This window comes from Aythya fuligula, chromosome 8, assembly GCF_009819795.1.
Source record: "Aythya fuligula isolate bAytFul2 chromosome 8, bAytFul2.pri, whole genome shotgun sequence".
Taxonomy (NCBI): domain Eukaryota; kingdom Metazoa; phylum Chordata; class Aves; order Anseriformes; family Anatidae; genus Aythya; species Aythya fuligula.
In genome coordinates, this window is record NC_045566.1 from 6,876,418 (window position 1) to 6,891,412 (window position 14,995).

Sequence of the window (14,995 nt, forward strand, 5' to 3'; positions counted from 1 at the left end):
TGTGCATTAGTGCCCTGGATTTTCAAGTTTAGTTTCAGTCAACATTGTTGCCTGCACTTATATGGATCTCTGCATGTTGGGCTTATTAATGGCCCTTTCTGGCACATGTGTACTTGGTTCTGAAGAACATTTAAATTAAATTAGTCAAACATTAATGCAAATTACTAATCCCTTTCCCAAAGTCTAATGTTCAAATGTATTATTCTTTTTATAAACAGTCATTAGGTTTTATCCAAAGCAAGTATTTGAGGTTATAGCCATACAGGTTTTTTAAAAAACAAATTTGTCTCAAAATTGCATCCCATGTCTTGCTATATCAATGCACCTCAGTATCTAGCATTCAGTCTTAGTTCTAATGAAGAGATTTTAAATGACTTTTATTTAAAAGTCTGAAAATACCTCTTACTGTATTGTCTAAGGAAACAAGTAGAACATTGTAAGTTTCTGAATGGTGTTTATAATTTCTTAAATATTTCATATAGGATCATTGTCCTGTAATAGCTTATAGTTTTCCTGTATTTTTCACAGTCTGCTCTCTTTGTGTACACACAGACTCACTTTCCAGAATGTGGTCTGAAAGTGTCATGGGGACACACAGCAGAGCTGTATGCTGCTGACAGTGAACTTCAAATATTACTTGATTGGATTTCAGAAAAACACAGCAAAGATTATCTGGTTTCAAGAGACCACTAATACGATCTTCAGCATCTAGTCTTTGCTACCAGGGCAGCCACGATGTGATGTATCAAAACTCACGAATGTAAAGTGGGATTCACAGTTCACTCATTTGATCTGTTTCCCATGTCCAGAGGGCATGACTTATGAATAGCAGCTGAGGTCCCTTGGTTTGTTCAGCCCCGAGCAGAGCAGGCTGAGGGGAGGCCTCATGGCGGCCTGCAGCTCCCTCACGGGGGGAGCGGAGGGGCAGGCGCTGAGCTCTGCTCTCTGGGGACAGCGACAGGACCCGAGGGAACAGCATGGAGCTGGGACAGGGGAGGGTCAGGCTGGGGTTTAGGAAGAGGTTCTTCACCCAGAGGGTGGTCGGGAGCCTGTCATAGCTCAAGAAGCATTTGGACAATGCTCTCAGACAGCTGGTTTGGTTTTGGGCTGGTCCTGTGTGGAGCCAGGAGTTGGATTCCATGATCCTTGTGGGCCCAACTCCTTCCAACTTGGGATATCCTATGATTCTGTGATTTCCGTACCACATCCCTTGCACTTGTGTCTTACACATTTGCAGTGCTGGGATGGCCACCTTTCTTCTCAGCTCCACAAGAGATGCAGCCAGCTGGGCTGGCACATGGCCTTTTCATCAGCTGCACATTGACTTATGAAGTAGGTGAGAGGCTGATGTGCTGGGGGCCTCCCCACACCATACGACTGGATGGAGAGCTGCCAAAACATTCAGCATGTAGCATCACAGGCTTTGGGACAGTGGGCAGCTGTACTCTTTCTTACTCAATTTTCTCTTTTGTTTGGCTACAGATGGGATGGTGATAATGCGCTGTCGTTTTTTAAGGTTGCATATAATTGTATTTGTTTGGAAATCGTAGACACTGTTGTATTAATTGGTGTGTTCCTTGCTCAGGGCATTGTTCTAAATGTTATATTTTTTTTTTCTTTTTTTTTTTTTTGGCAGGCTGCCCAATAAAGTTCACACATTTTTTAAGCTAAGTCTATTAATAGCTTTTGATTTTACATTGAAACGTTATTATTTTCATGTTCTAAGGGTATCACATCATATTTTGGTACCCAATATAAAATTGCAAGGAAGAGTTGAAAAAACATTGTAGATTTAGAGGGATGGACCCTTTGCCTTGAAATCTATTGTTTTTTTCTTGTGTGCATACTTTGAGGTAGTTGGCACCTTCAATAAACACCATTGGTGCACTAACGCACAAATATGCAACCATAATTTAAAATTACTAAATAGACTGAGGAAATGTTCACTGGTGAATCTTTTTTCATGTCTTTTCAGAGAAAGCTTCTTGCTATCTACCTCCACCATGACGAAAGCGTACTAACCAACGTTTTCTGCTCACAAATGCTCTGTGCTGAATCTATTGTCTCATATCTGAGTCAGAACTTCATAACCTGGGCGTGGGACATGACAAAAGAAGCAAACAGAGCAAGGTAAGACTCTTTGCACTGTGAATTGAGTAGCTTTTCCTTCAAAGAAGAGCTTATCTCTGTGTATCAAATGTTTTGTTGCTTGATATTTATTTGAAGTAAAAACTTGCTTGTTCATAACTAATCAACGAAGCTGTGCTGGCAGATGCTTACTGGGAATTGAACCCTCCACGTTTTCATTACAAATGGACTTCTTATTCCTGCATAGGAAAAATAGTTCAATAATTGAGTTCCTTTTTTCCTTTTAGAGTTTATTTTGCAAACACAGCTCTAGAACTATGTCTCTTCTTAATATTTCTTTACTGGAAGTGGACAAGAGAGAACAGAACAATCATTTCATCTAATAATACACTTTTAAAATTACACTTATGTTACATAGGAATTCCTCACTCAACTTTCTGCATTTGTCATTGGATGAATCTGTGGTTGTGCATGTAGTTCAAATTACTCTAGAGAACTGTTAAAGATTATGAAAAAAAGCAAAAGGGGGGGAGAGAGAGAAAGGAAAAAGAAACATCTAGGTTCTTTCATGGGACCAAATACATAGACGGGAAACTTGCTTAAGTCTTTTGGTATTGCCATTCATTGGCAGTAAGGAGCCTCCTCCTTTTCTTTTATCCCACAACTTGGTGTAGAAGGAAACACTATTTCTAAACCATCTGTAGTGGCTAAGTTCAGTTGACTACCTGCTGTTCTATTGTTTGGTTTTCTATTTAATTCTCTAGTTTCTTTTATTTTACAATGACAAAAAATTGCAGTGTAGTTTCTTTTGAAAAAGTGTGTTTGAGGTTTTTTTATGACTGACGATCAACAGCCATGTAATTGCTTTGTTGTGTTTTACTAAAGAAATCTATTAAGTAGCACAACTTTGATACACTAGTAATAAGAGTTTGCAGGTTACAGAGACACCTGTGGTGACCAAAGCGACAGAAGCTGCTTATTAGAAAGAGCCTGTACAGCTGTGTCCTATTAACTCCTTATGACACTTTTTAAAACACAAAATAAAGGGCTTGTTTAAGGCTTTATAGCTATTCTCAATGAACCTAGTCACTGATTGTGCAGTATGATAGGGTTTTTAAGCCTTCATTTTTTGCTTTCTATTAACAACAACAAAGAAACTGTCATATTAACAGTGAGGTCAAAAAATAGTAAGGGGTAAACAAGGCATGCTGGCTCAAATTAGAATAATTTCTCATTTGTGTTTAGTGTCACATCCTGCTCCTTAAACTGTGATTTCTTCAGAGGGGGCATGGTGCTTCCTTCCCTCTTTGGAAAGTGTCAGTACACTGTAGGCATTCCCATAAATAAATATGCAGTACCTCTTTATATGACACAACAACAGTGGTCTTGGAGTATTCTGTTCCCCTACAAATGCAGTTGCATGTAGCTTTTTGTTTGAATAGTGAGAAAACAACAGAAGGAGCTGTTTTTTGCATTCTAGTGTGGCCCAAGAACAATTTATTTGTGCTGTTAGAGATGCATTAGTGAAAAAGGTGACGTGGGAAGGTAGAACAATCAGGCACACTTTATTTACTCTAATCACTAGGGACACCTCAATTTCAGTAGTAAAAGACAGGTTTTCAGTACTGTAGATGACATGAGTGATTTAAAATAGAAATACTTTGTAATATAAGCAAAAAAATATATATAAATCTTGGATGTTCTGCTTTTTCTTACCCTTTGCTGTCCTCTTTCTGAAATCTATGGATGAAATGTACATCTGTTCTGAAAGCAGTTTTATTACTAGCTTCTGCTTTTCTCATTAACAAAATGGGGGTCTATCCTGAACACTGTAGAAACAGCTCCTAAATCTTTGTTTCCTCATTTTGCATCTGATACAAAATATGATTTCCTCATATCAGTGTCTGGTAGTAGTGATGTTGACAGTTCTGGCCCTACCTTTTGGGCTGAGCGTACAGCTGGAGCAGCTCACCAGCTGTGTTGGGCCATCACATGGGCTAAGCAGTTCCTCAAGTATAGGGAAAGGTAGGCAGGAGGGCCAGACATGAACAGCTTTAGTTCTGGCATCTTCGTACTTCAAAGAGTTGACTTAATACCATTATTGTAATATAATGGTGTGTGTGTGTGTATGTACACAAGCACATGCATAGGTATTTTTATTAATTCATTAATATATATTAATGTAATTCATGTATTTACATCCAGGACATGTATATAATGAATATACATAAATACATATATGCCTACACATGCACACATACTCTTATGTTTGTACACACAGCATCTACAAACATAGATTACACATAATATTAACAGATTTCCAAAGTACCTAATGTTTGCCAAGCAAAGCAATGCCAAAACCATAAAACAGTGCCTCAGATGTCTGTAGCAGCTTTTCAGCTTTTGGTATCTTTGCCCTTGGGTGCTGTATTTCAAGGTGTTGCCAACTTTTCTCAGCTATGATGACAGGTACTTGTTAGTTTCAATAGTTTTAATGTTCAAATGATAGTTTTTCATTTTGCTTAAGCTTAGGAAAGAGTTAATTGACCAAAGTGCTTCTCAGCAGCAGGTTGTCTTCACCTGCAATTTCCGTCACCAAGTAATTAGCCATATTCACAGTTGCTGACCCTTAATACTAACCTACTGAATGATGCATGCCTGGATGAAGACCAGTTGACCATATTACTCTAGCTCCCCAATCCTATTTGATCCTTCAGCAAATATATTGCAGGTGTGGGGTCTGTGAGTGCTGGACTTGGTGAGTTAATTTACCACTGCCTCCTAAGGAGTGACCATAGATTCTGTATATGTTGCTTGCAAAACTGCTGGACTTGTTCTTTGGGCATCAAATCCTTAGCAGGTTTCACAGAACAGTGTGAAAACCTTATCTATTGTATTTTGCAATATTTTATTTAATTTACTTTAATAGCAATACAGTGCCAGTCCATAAAAACAGGTCAAAAGTCTAATTAATGTTTTAAAAATAAAGGCTCTCAAACACCAGGCGAGTTTGTCATTTTCTGTATGGTTTGTTTTGAGGAGGAAGAGGAAAGAAGGTGAGGAGGGAACCCTTCTGTTCCATGATTACATCCCACCCGCTCATTTTCTCCTTTTCTCCTTTGCTTTTGATTTTAGTGGCGGTCTTAACAGAATGTCAAGATCAATTTGCAGCATGGTTTAACTCAAGGTTTGCATTCTGCCAGCAGCAATTGTCCTAACGAACAATGCCGTGTGTTCTTGTAACTTCAGAAGCTTTTAGAAGGCTCATGGCAAGGGCAGCATCTAATGACTTTATTAGTGTAGGGTTTCAAAATGGGCTCAGTAATTGTTCACATCTCTTTGTCATCTAGTCATAATTACTGCATAGTATTGTTCAGGGTTGCACTTGTGAATAGTTTCCTAATAGCACTGAAATGAAGGAAAAAGGAAAAGGATAAAAGGTGATTGTCTCTTTAGATAGAGAACAAAACAGCCTGTATATAGATGATGGTTAAACTGTTTATTATACACCCACCAGAAAAGGTAAACTGTCCCTGTTTAAATATTTATGTACTTCAAGGTAATGTTAGTAATCTAAAAATGTCCAAATTTGGAAATTAGTTTGGAATAAAAACCAGTATAGAATGCATTTTAATTTCATTGTGATTAATAAGATATGGATGTCTCTGATATTCAACTATAAATAGAAAGTAGTCTCTCTTGATCTGATGAAGGCTTTCAGTGTGGCATTTTATGTGCCTGTGAAAAAGCTTCAAGGTCATCTGAAAAAAAATTAAAACTGCAGGAATTAACTGTGGATACATTTGTAAGCATATATTTTAAGTTCCCACTATAAAAAAAATAATCCTAGAGCAAATTCTATTCCATTGTACTCACAGTACAGCATGGTTTATTATGCTTGTTGAACAGAAAACAAGAAGGAATAAAGCTCTGTAGTGTCCTGTACAGAAGTGAAGGCGGAAAAGGTACTCCAGGTGGATTTGTTGGCCTGCTTTGAGGAAGAAGTCATTCACAGGTCTGTTTAAATGGAGGAGTCCACAACTGCACCAGGGAGGTCTACTGCCAGGTAGAACTGAAGCTGGAGAGAAATTTAGCTGCCTCTATGAGAGTGTTTAAATCAACCTTCAGAAGAAATCACTGAACTGGCAGAGTCAGAATCATTTGTACTAAAATACAGCTGAAAGGCATGACTGAGTCTCCTTGGTACTGCAGGGTGCCTGATGGGGACAAAGCCTTTTGCAGAAGTGCAGGTGTCTGTCCTCTTTAGGGTAAGATGACTCTGCTTTGACCTTTCCACTCTCCTTTTTGTTACCATTCTGACTTAGGTCTCGGAGAGCTGCAGGTAACAACGTTAAGTCCATACCTGGCCAGAAGGCTCAGCTCTACCTGCATCATTCTGGCTGATGGTTGCCAGATCTGACCTTTGGAGTGAGGGAGAATATCAGCATCTCTCCATAACTAGTTCCAGTAGTTGGTTTTCACTGCCTTTAAGCAGTTCTCACTAATGCTTAACCCAAGTTTCTCTTGCATCAACCGATGACTATTATATCTTGATCTACCCAGTAGACAATAAGGTATACTCTTACTTTCTGCTGCTGTGTTCTTAGTACTTAAAAAGCCCCATTGTGTTTTCCTGCAATTTTCTTCTAACACTAAGCAACCCTGATTGCTTCAGCATTTCTTTGTATCTTGTCCTCTTTAGGTATTTGTTATTGCAAACAGTATTTATATGGTCCTCTTGTAATAGGTCCATATCTTTACTCATGTACTGTACCTAAAACTGCCTTCTCAATACTAAGTACAGAAAGAAGATTATTTCATGTTAAGCAAACCATGCTTCTGATTACTTACCCCAATATGTCATCGTCACGTCATGAATTTTCTTCTTCCCTTACTGCTTGATTCTTACTCGGCAGTTGTGCAGCGGTTTCTTTTCCTCAGAGACTTCCACTGACTCTGCTGAATTGTCAGCTTGTTTTTCTGATTTGTGAAGATTATTCCAAATTCTTATACTGATTTCCAGTGTGCTTGTACCTTCTCCCACTTTACTACCATCTGTAAAGTAGCTAAACTACTTCAGTAGTTTGTTAGTAAATCTAACTAGCAATTTGAGATATTCCTTAGCAAATCATGCTACGTGTCTGTCTTGTACGACAGACAATGATCAAAACTACCGCTGAAAGGCAAGTGCATCTTTTGTTTTCCATTTTAAGCACAGTATTTGAGCAAGTGGTTCGGGTATGTTTTATTTATACTTTTACCAGTAATTTTGTCTGGTGTCAGTGATATCTGAAAGGACGGATTAATGAGTTTCTAGATAGATGTATTTTAGACTGAATAGGGTTATAAAGTATTTACCTAATCTGTTTGAACCTGGAAGGATGAAATTAGATCTTCCATGTTTTATGAAGAGTAAGATAATCCACTCATCTAGGCTTTACTCTTGCATAAAGAACAAGTGGATAAAATCATGTTTCTTACATCTGAATCCCTGGATATTTAGCGTGTGGATACCGAAGAGGATATCTACATCATTTGAGTCAAACTGCTTTATAAATTTTTAGACAATACCTTGTGTCTGTTGCTCATCATCCCTTGTGTTTGAGTCAACAGATATGACCCTACTAATGTGGGTAATATATTAACTCAGTCTTATGAAAACTATAGATAGCAAGCTTATTTAAATATACCATTTTGTGACCTCAACTTTACTTTTTTAAAATGTAAATACCTAATATAAAAATGTTATTTTTACATTAACATTTTAATGAGTCTTATATTGACTTTGCACAGTATATAATTTTTATTAAAAATAATTGGTAACATTGCATATTTAATAGTCATCATTGTTTTCTTCATGCTCAAGAAAGAAGTCAAATTTTTCACAGCTATTTCTAAAGTTTTGAAGCTTCTAAAAAGTAAGGTTAACTTTGGGAAGTATCTAGTCATAAATAAATCACACTTTTTCCACCCAGAGTCATCCAGATTGTGGACTGAACATCAGTTCAGACTGAAAGGGAATAAATATTCCCTCTCACTTGTGCCCCTCTTAGGGATTGTGCACCGGGGATGTTCTTAGCCTACTCAGTGGTTTACACCAAAATATTAAGGAACATATAAATTTTTCTAAAGTATTTATCATCATAACTTTTTTGTTTGTATGTTCTTATGCCTGGTTTGGTAAGGAGGGACCATGTGTAATCGTGGATCCCAACTTGACTGCAGTAGATCCTGTCCATATGAATAATAAAGATGCAAAGGAACATCATACATGAGCAGGATGTACATAAAAGAACAATGAGATAATACCAGTCATTTTAATGATTCCTATGAAACACTACTCAATTTACACTACCAAAAAGCTCCATTATATTCATATGTTTTTATGTTTTCTAGATAAGTATGTATTTTGTAGTGTAAAGAGGTCTTATAGAGATCAGAAGGTTCCTAGAGACCAAAACATCTTGAGGTCTGAAATAACACTTGTCATGATCAGCACTTGGGCCAAAGGTGACCCCTTCTATTGATAAAAATTAAAAGCTGCCTGTTCTTACAGAAAACATTATCGCTACACCCAAGGATTTGCAAAGTTCTGTACAACATATCCAAGATCGAGCTACTATAGACCATGGACTTCAGATGTAACAAGTATCCCCTTTGTTTTTGAGGCACAATAATATTTTTATACTCATTTCAGTAGATTTTTAAAGCAGTTGTTTTTCCGTAATTTACACATTAGAAACTTTTTAAAATAAATATTAAATAAATAGCATTTAATGCTATAGTTACAAGAAAAAGTAGTGCCAGACATATATTTCAATATAATGTGTTGTATATTAGCTGTGAGGGAACATTAGTATGATTTTCTTGTCTGGGAAAGTAGCTTGTATAGAGTGTGCAACAAACATGATAGCTCTTCTTACTGGGTATCACAGAGTGCACGTGGAGGGATAACTGCTGTGCAGTTATCAGCAACCCACAAAATGAACATCTGCATTTCACCAGAATAATTTTTCCTGTGTGTTGCTTTTAATTAAGGAGCGAGCTGTATCTAAGAATTAATACAATTTTGAACCATGTTTAAAAAGTTGAGATAAGTTTGTAATATTTTGTAGGGTTTGCTTTTGTATTTGTATTTGTCAAGCCATGATCAGGGACTGTGTTTATTTTGTAACTTTAATAACTGTGGATTTTGCGAAAAGTGAGTCGTGAAAGAAGTAAAGACATGATGCTGTCTGACAAAATTATTACTTCGTGATGACTTACTCTGTAACTTTAAAAAAAAAATCTGTAAGATTTTTGAAATGGATTTTTCCTTTGTAAAATGCTTTTTGCCTTTTTCATACTTTTTTCTTCATGAATATTTTTATAATTTAAAAATAAAAGGACTAGTAGGGTGCCATTTGCCCTCCCTTTCTGGCAGTGTTCCTCTATTTCCACTTTTGGTTGGAGATCACAGTAATCCAGCGTGTTGTGGAAAACAGTTCTCCCCAGAGTGACATCTGGCTCTTTGATGAGCTCCACGGGCAGTTTTCTTGGCAGCTCTGGAGATGCCACTAAAGGATCTGGCACACTTCTATTTAGATGGAAATAAGAAAATCCCTTGTAAGTGATGTACGCATTTGGTTATGCCACCAAATTGTTTTGGTCCCATTCACATACTTCTGAAGACAGTAAATGCTAGCGTGAAGATTTTTTTGTCAGACACAGAAGCAAGTAAAAAGGTCTGGAAATCCACAATCGGGAAAGGCTGAGAAAGGAAGGAAAAAAAGGCAAAATTAGTTGCAAAATCTATTAAAAGGCATGAGGAAAAACTGAATGGGGATTGTGAATGAAAATTCAATTCCTACCCATCTAGTAAAACGAAAGGAAGAGATGTTATGAGAAATTGCTAAGCACTCACATACCACTGCCCTAGCTAAGAGCACATATGTGAGGGAGTGCTTGCTGGTGAACAGGAGTTACGCGGTGCAGGTATTGGAGATTGCTGGCGGTATCTCTTTATTCAGTGGGACATCGTTGAACTACCTTCACATTTTTATTGGCCTTACTATATTTTAGTTCAACAGACACACGGGGTCTTATTCAATTGCAAAAGAGTAGGATCTAGTTTGAGGAATCATGTTAGTGAGGAGCTTTTTGAGGACAATTGCTCATCTCTGAAGATGCACGTTGTTGCCAGCTGTTTATTCATCCCCCCACGAACATCCTCACCATGGCTGCCAGTGCTGTAATGTGGACTTCCTTTATTCAAGGTTGGAAGAGCTGGGAGGGAACCAGCTCTTGTTGTTTCCCACGCAACCCCCAAAACAGAGAAAGGCTGCCTAACGGCAGCAGTGGCAAATGTGCCATTCAGATCAGGATTGGCTCCTGCTGCTCTTGTAACTGGCCCTGTCCTTGCAAGCTGAGCAAATTGCAGCAGCAGTGGAGGAAGGTGGAGATTTGAACAAGCAGGGTGGATGGTGCCATGGGCTTTGAGAAGCTGCCCCAAGAAAAAATCATGAGACATTGTTGGCATCTGGCATGTGTTCTGCTGTTGCTCAACCAGGAAATGTGTGCATCCTTCTGACAGTCTGGCACAAGATGGCATCTTCAGAAGCCAGTAAGTTGAAACCTATACGTTTCCCAGCCTTGATTGTACAGGACCTCTAAGTATCATAATTTGTTAGGTTGAGATTTTCCTAAGGCAGGAAGTTCCGCATAAAAAAATAAAAATCATCTCCTGGTAAAACAAAATATTTGGGAACCTTTTTAACATCCTGAAATAACTGCTTCATGCAGAATTCTCTGAGTACCAAATCCATACCTATGAAAGCATATTTTGTGAATGAGTTGTGTCTGAACAAAATGCAGACAATTTAAACTTCTGATGAGCACAACTAGTATTGCTATTATCTCTTAGTTCTATTCCTTTTAGGAACAAAAAAAAACACTCCTCTACAGTGTTTATTTACCTTCAGTTAGATATTTTGTTTTCCCATGAAACTTTAGTGCTTTTATTCTATGGCATGCCAAACTGTTTAAACAGTTTTCATACACGTCTCAGGAATTCAGTTCTATTGACCATGCTCTTTTATTACTTCTAAGAGAAACCCTGGACTTACAGGAGTCAATTTGTCATTGAAGATCACCAATGACTTTTGTGAAGCTGAGATATGACTTATCTATTCCCACCTTGAAAACCAAAAATCGAAAGCATTATTTTTCTTAAGAGTTTGTATATCCAGACACTTCATTTTAGCAGTTTGTCTTTACTTAGCTCTTTCTGATATAGCAGTCCCTATTTGACATTTTTGACATTGTCTTTCCACTTGACAGTTCTGAATTGCAAAAGATGGAGGCACAAGGAGGCAAGGAAAGATGTTTGCAAGTGACATTTATGGCTTTGAAGTACTCACTAGCTATTCCTGCTTATTGCCTTCCATCCAACTACAGACATAGTTAGGCTATAAAATGGCATTGAGTTGTAGGGTTTTCTTTTTATACATTGGGTGCCCAATGTTGTACTCATCGGGCTTTTCAGTTTTTAGCGATTTTATTAGATGTAATATATGATGATTAAAAAAATCAAAGCATTTTTGAATCTTTTCAGTATCTTTTGAGAAGAAATTACTTAGAGCACTTGACATTTTAATGCAGTTTGTCTTTTCAAATAGATTTGGCTTCTAATGCATGTGACAACAGGACTTTGCTCTTCAGTTAGAGCATACATTTCAGAGTAGTTGTTACCTAAAATATTATCATAAGGCATAAGAAAACACACGATTTAAGTTGCCTTTCATGAACATAATTAAGAATTAATAAGCCTGTACCAGTGGCTAGTCCTCAGAATTTCCACTGTTTTGCCTTTTGTGACCCGTGTTATTAAAAGTCCATTATTTTTACAGACTTTATTAAATTGGATCTTATTAAAGCATTCTATATTTGCATTTGGTCTTTCATAATTCATTATTATTATGACATTTACTTTTTACCATCAGATCTGAAAACATATCATAAGCTACCCTTTTCTCTTGAAAGAAATGCTAATTTCAAACAGTCCTCTAATGGAAGAGAAAAGCTTTATCAGTTTTTTCATTTATTCAAGATCGTGTTAAGAATACTAATGCTAGACTTCTCTATGCTAATATCTGAGAGCTTTTTTTGGTCAAAAGCTTAGAATTATTGTTTTTAGACCACACTGCTAAGTATGTCACTGGCAGGGCACTAGTACAAAAGAAAAGACAATTCTGAAGTACCCTGTTTTAATTCTACAACTGATAAAAAGATTTGCTTGATATTTCATTATTAAATTATGCTTTCATATGAAACAATACTATTTTTATACTTCTCCATGTTTACTAGGTAACGTCTTCACTTAGTTCCTTTAGAAGTTTTTAACAATCGGTTTAGTGTGATTATTTGCGGGTGGGTGGGAACGGGTTGTGAATTAAAGCTTCAGTGTAACAAAAATGGGATTCTCCATCAAAATAAATGTTGTCTCTACCAGTTATTAATTGTCTCAGTGTAGAAAATCTAGAGTCTTTCATACTTGTAAATATTTTCATAATTTAATCATGAAAAGGGATAAAGAGCTCTAAAATTGAATGCAGAAGCCTAGATGTCAACCAGCAGATAGCAAGATAGCAGTCAAACTGCTGAATTTTAATTTTTTAAATGTTAACTTCCAAAACAACTCTGCAATGTTAACTGTTTTTTCCTCCACATAGGTTTCTGACGATGTGCACGAGACACTTCGGGAGTGTTGTGGCCCAAACTATTCGAACTCAGAAGACGGATCAGTTTCCACTTTTTCTTATTATTATGGGAAAACGATCATCTAATGAAGTATTGAATGTAATACAAGGTACAGTTCTTGCTTTATATTGAAAATATTTCTTATGTGGCTTCTGAAATTGTTGGGAGACATCCTTGCTAAATGTTTCTTTTTTAAGGTGTTCAGGCTATAAATTTATTACATGGAAGAAACTTGTAATTATCAGAGTAGAAATAAATTTATTATTCATAAATGCATTCTTTAGCATAGTGTTAGAGATTGAAGTTGCCATGACAGGAGTAGAATCCTAGTTTAGGTTTTTCAGATTTTCTTTTTAAAAGTAGAAGCCAAATCTCCTGAAAATGGAGTAGCATTTGGTTTTCCAAATTTATAACCAGATAAATCCCCAAAATGTTTGCATTTTTGTGTAGTGCCAGCATGCATTTAGTTCTCTGTGTAGCTCCTTGTTAATATGTGGACTCCTGTTGCACGTAGTGGGATAATATTTGAGTATGAGTTGCTTTTTCAGGCCCGCCTGCAGTGTTGAGACCCTAAATTGGATCAGAATTTTAAGTAGCTAATATAATCTCATATAAATGAAGCTTTCTGTTGTACGTGAGCAGTTATTTCTAGCATAACCATTTTTCTGATTCCGCTGGCAGTGAGGTAACTCAGGTGTGGAATGCCCTTCAACTGCTGTTCTCAGTAACTCTTCAAATTAAAATGCATCACAGAATGGCTACCCCTCATTCTTTCTTCCTCCACAAGGTTGCCTTAATGACTCTCTTCTCATTTATTTGTTGGTCATATCTGTCAGTTTTTATTCTAATATCCTGATTTTCCTGAGGAAATTAAGCCTCTGGAAATCCTGCCTTTTGCAGACAGTGTTACTGTTTCTTTCTGCATATGAGATTAATCATTTTCTTGAGGAATCTGCAATGCTCCTTTCAGTGGCCAAAACTTAATTTTGCATGGATTTTCTCTCTTTAGTGCAAGGTACAGCACAATACTAGTTCATGGTATGTCTGTCTGTTATAAACCTTATTTCATACAAATAACCTAACAAATAGATTTTCTTGTTTTTATAACTCTAGAGCATTGTTAAGCATTCATGTAACTTTAAGCTTCCCACTGAAGTCAGTGGTGCTTACTGTCTCAGAGTCATAATGTAACACAACTTTATATTATCAAATAATCCAAATTATTTCATTGCATTTGCTAAGATTTAATTTTGTTTTCTCCAAATAGTGTTTTGAACTAAACTGATAATCCATTGCAGTCTTACTTAAATTTACCCTTGGATTCAAATCCTGTCACAACCCAAATGTGCTGGGCTTGTTATTTTCCCACGAATTGGGACATTGGTATCTTTTAACAATATATCCTCAAATGAATGGTAGTCTCTGAAGTCATGCATGTTGTAGCATGCGGGATAATATTTTCTGCTAAGGTAGCAAATGTTAGAAATGGGAACAATGAGAGCCTTTCAGGGCAGGGTGAGAAGGCAGTGTTTGCAGAAGAGATACAACAGTGTAGAAACTTAAGTCCTGAAGGCGTTTATTGAAATGCAGACTGTCTAAGTTTGCTTTTGCTTTTTATTTTTTGCTGGGGTTGGAAACTCTGGGTACATTTTTTGTTTTCTTTCTTGGTACTGTGGCTTAAGGTTAGTTTATTCCTTTTAAAATTTTGATCAGCGTTACCAATATCAATGTAGCTCTTGAAGGCATCGTTCTGTCAGTGTCCGAAGATCATTTAGGTTGGCAGATGTTAACAGTTTATAGATTTAGCCTATTTCTCATGGAGAAATGGTCTTGCCTTTTAGCTGCTGTGAGTGGCTCTAACAGGTAATCTAGTCTTTAGTCTACGAGAAACCAAAGACTGAGCATGTCTTGGTAGGAAATTAAACTTATCTTTCATTCTTCGTGAAGGCTGGAGACACACTGCTAGAAAATGTGAGGAATTATGTGTTTGATTATATATATGCTGTATTTCTTGAGATTTATGCACAGGTAATTTATTTTCTATTATTAGCTTTACAAGTTTTATCAGAAGTAAACACACTGAAGAGAGTATATTATTACTATTTGAAATTTCACTACCCAAAATAGTTATACCTAAATAAAAATGCATGTGCACACATGCATTTAATCA

At 36.8% G+C, this 14,995-nt stretch overlaps 1 protein-coding gene across 2 annotated transcripts in view; it reads left to right on the forward strand.

Moving 5' to 3' along the window:
- FAF1 (Fas associated factor 1) overlaps window positions 1-14,995 on the forward strand; it is a 158,355-nt gene that overhangs the window by 110,922 nt on the left and 32,438 nt on the right. For both annotated transcript variants that reach the window (XM_032191904.1, XM_032191903.1), the window contains exons 13-14: window positions 1,976-2,130; window positions 12,798-12,934. In XM_032191904.1, coding sequence (XP_032047795.1) covers window positions 1,976-2,130; window positions 12,798-12,934 — 292 coding nt within the window. The remainder of the gene's footprint in view (window positions 1-1,975; window positions 2,131-12,797; window positions 12,935-14,995) is intronic.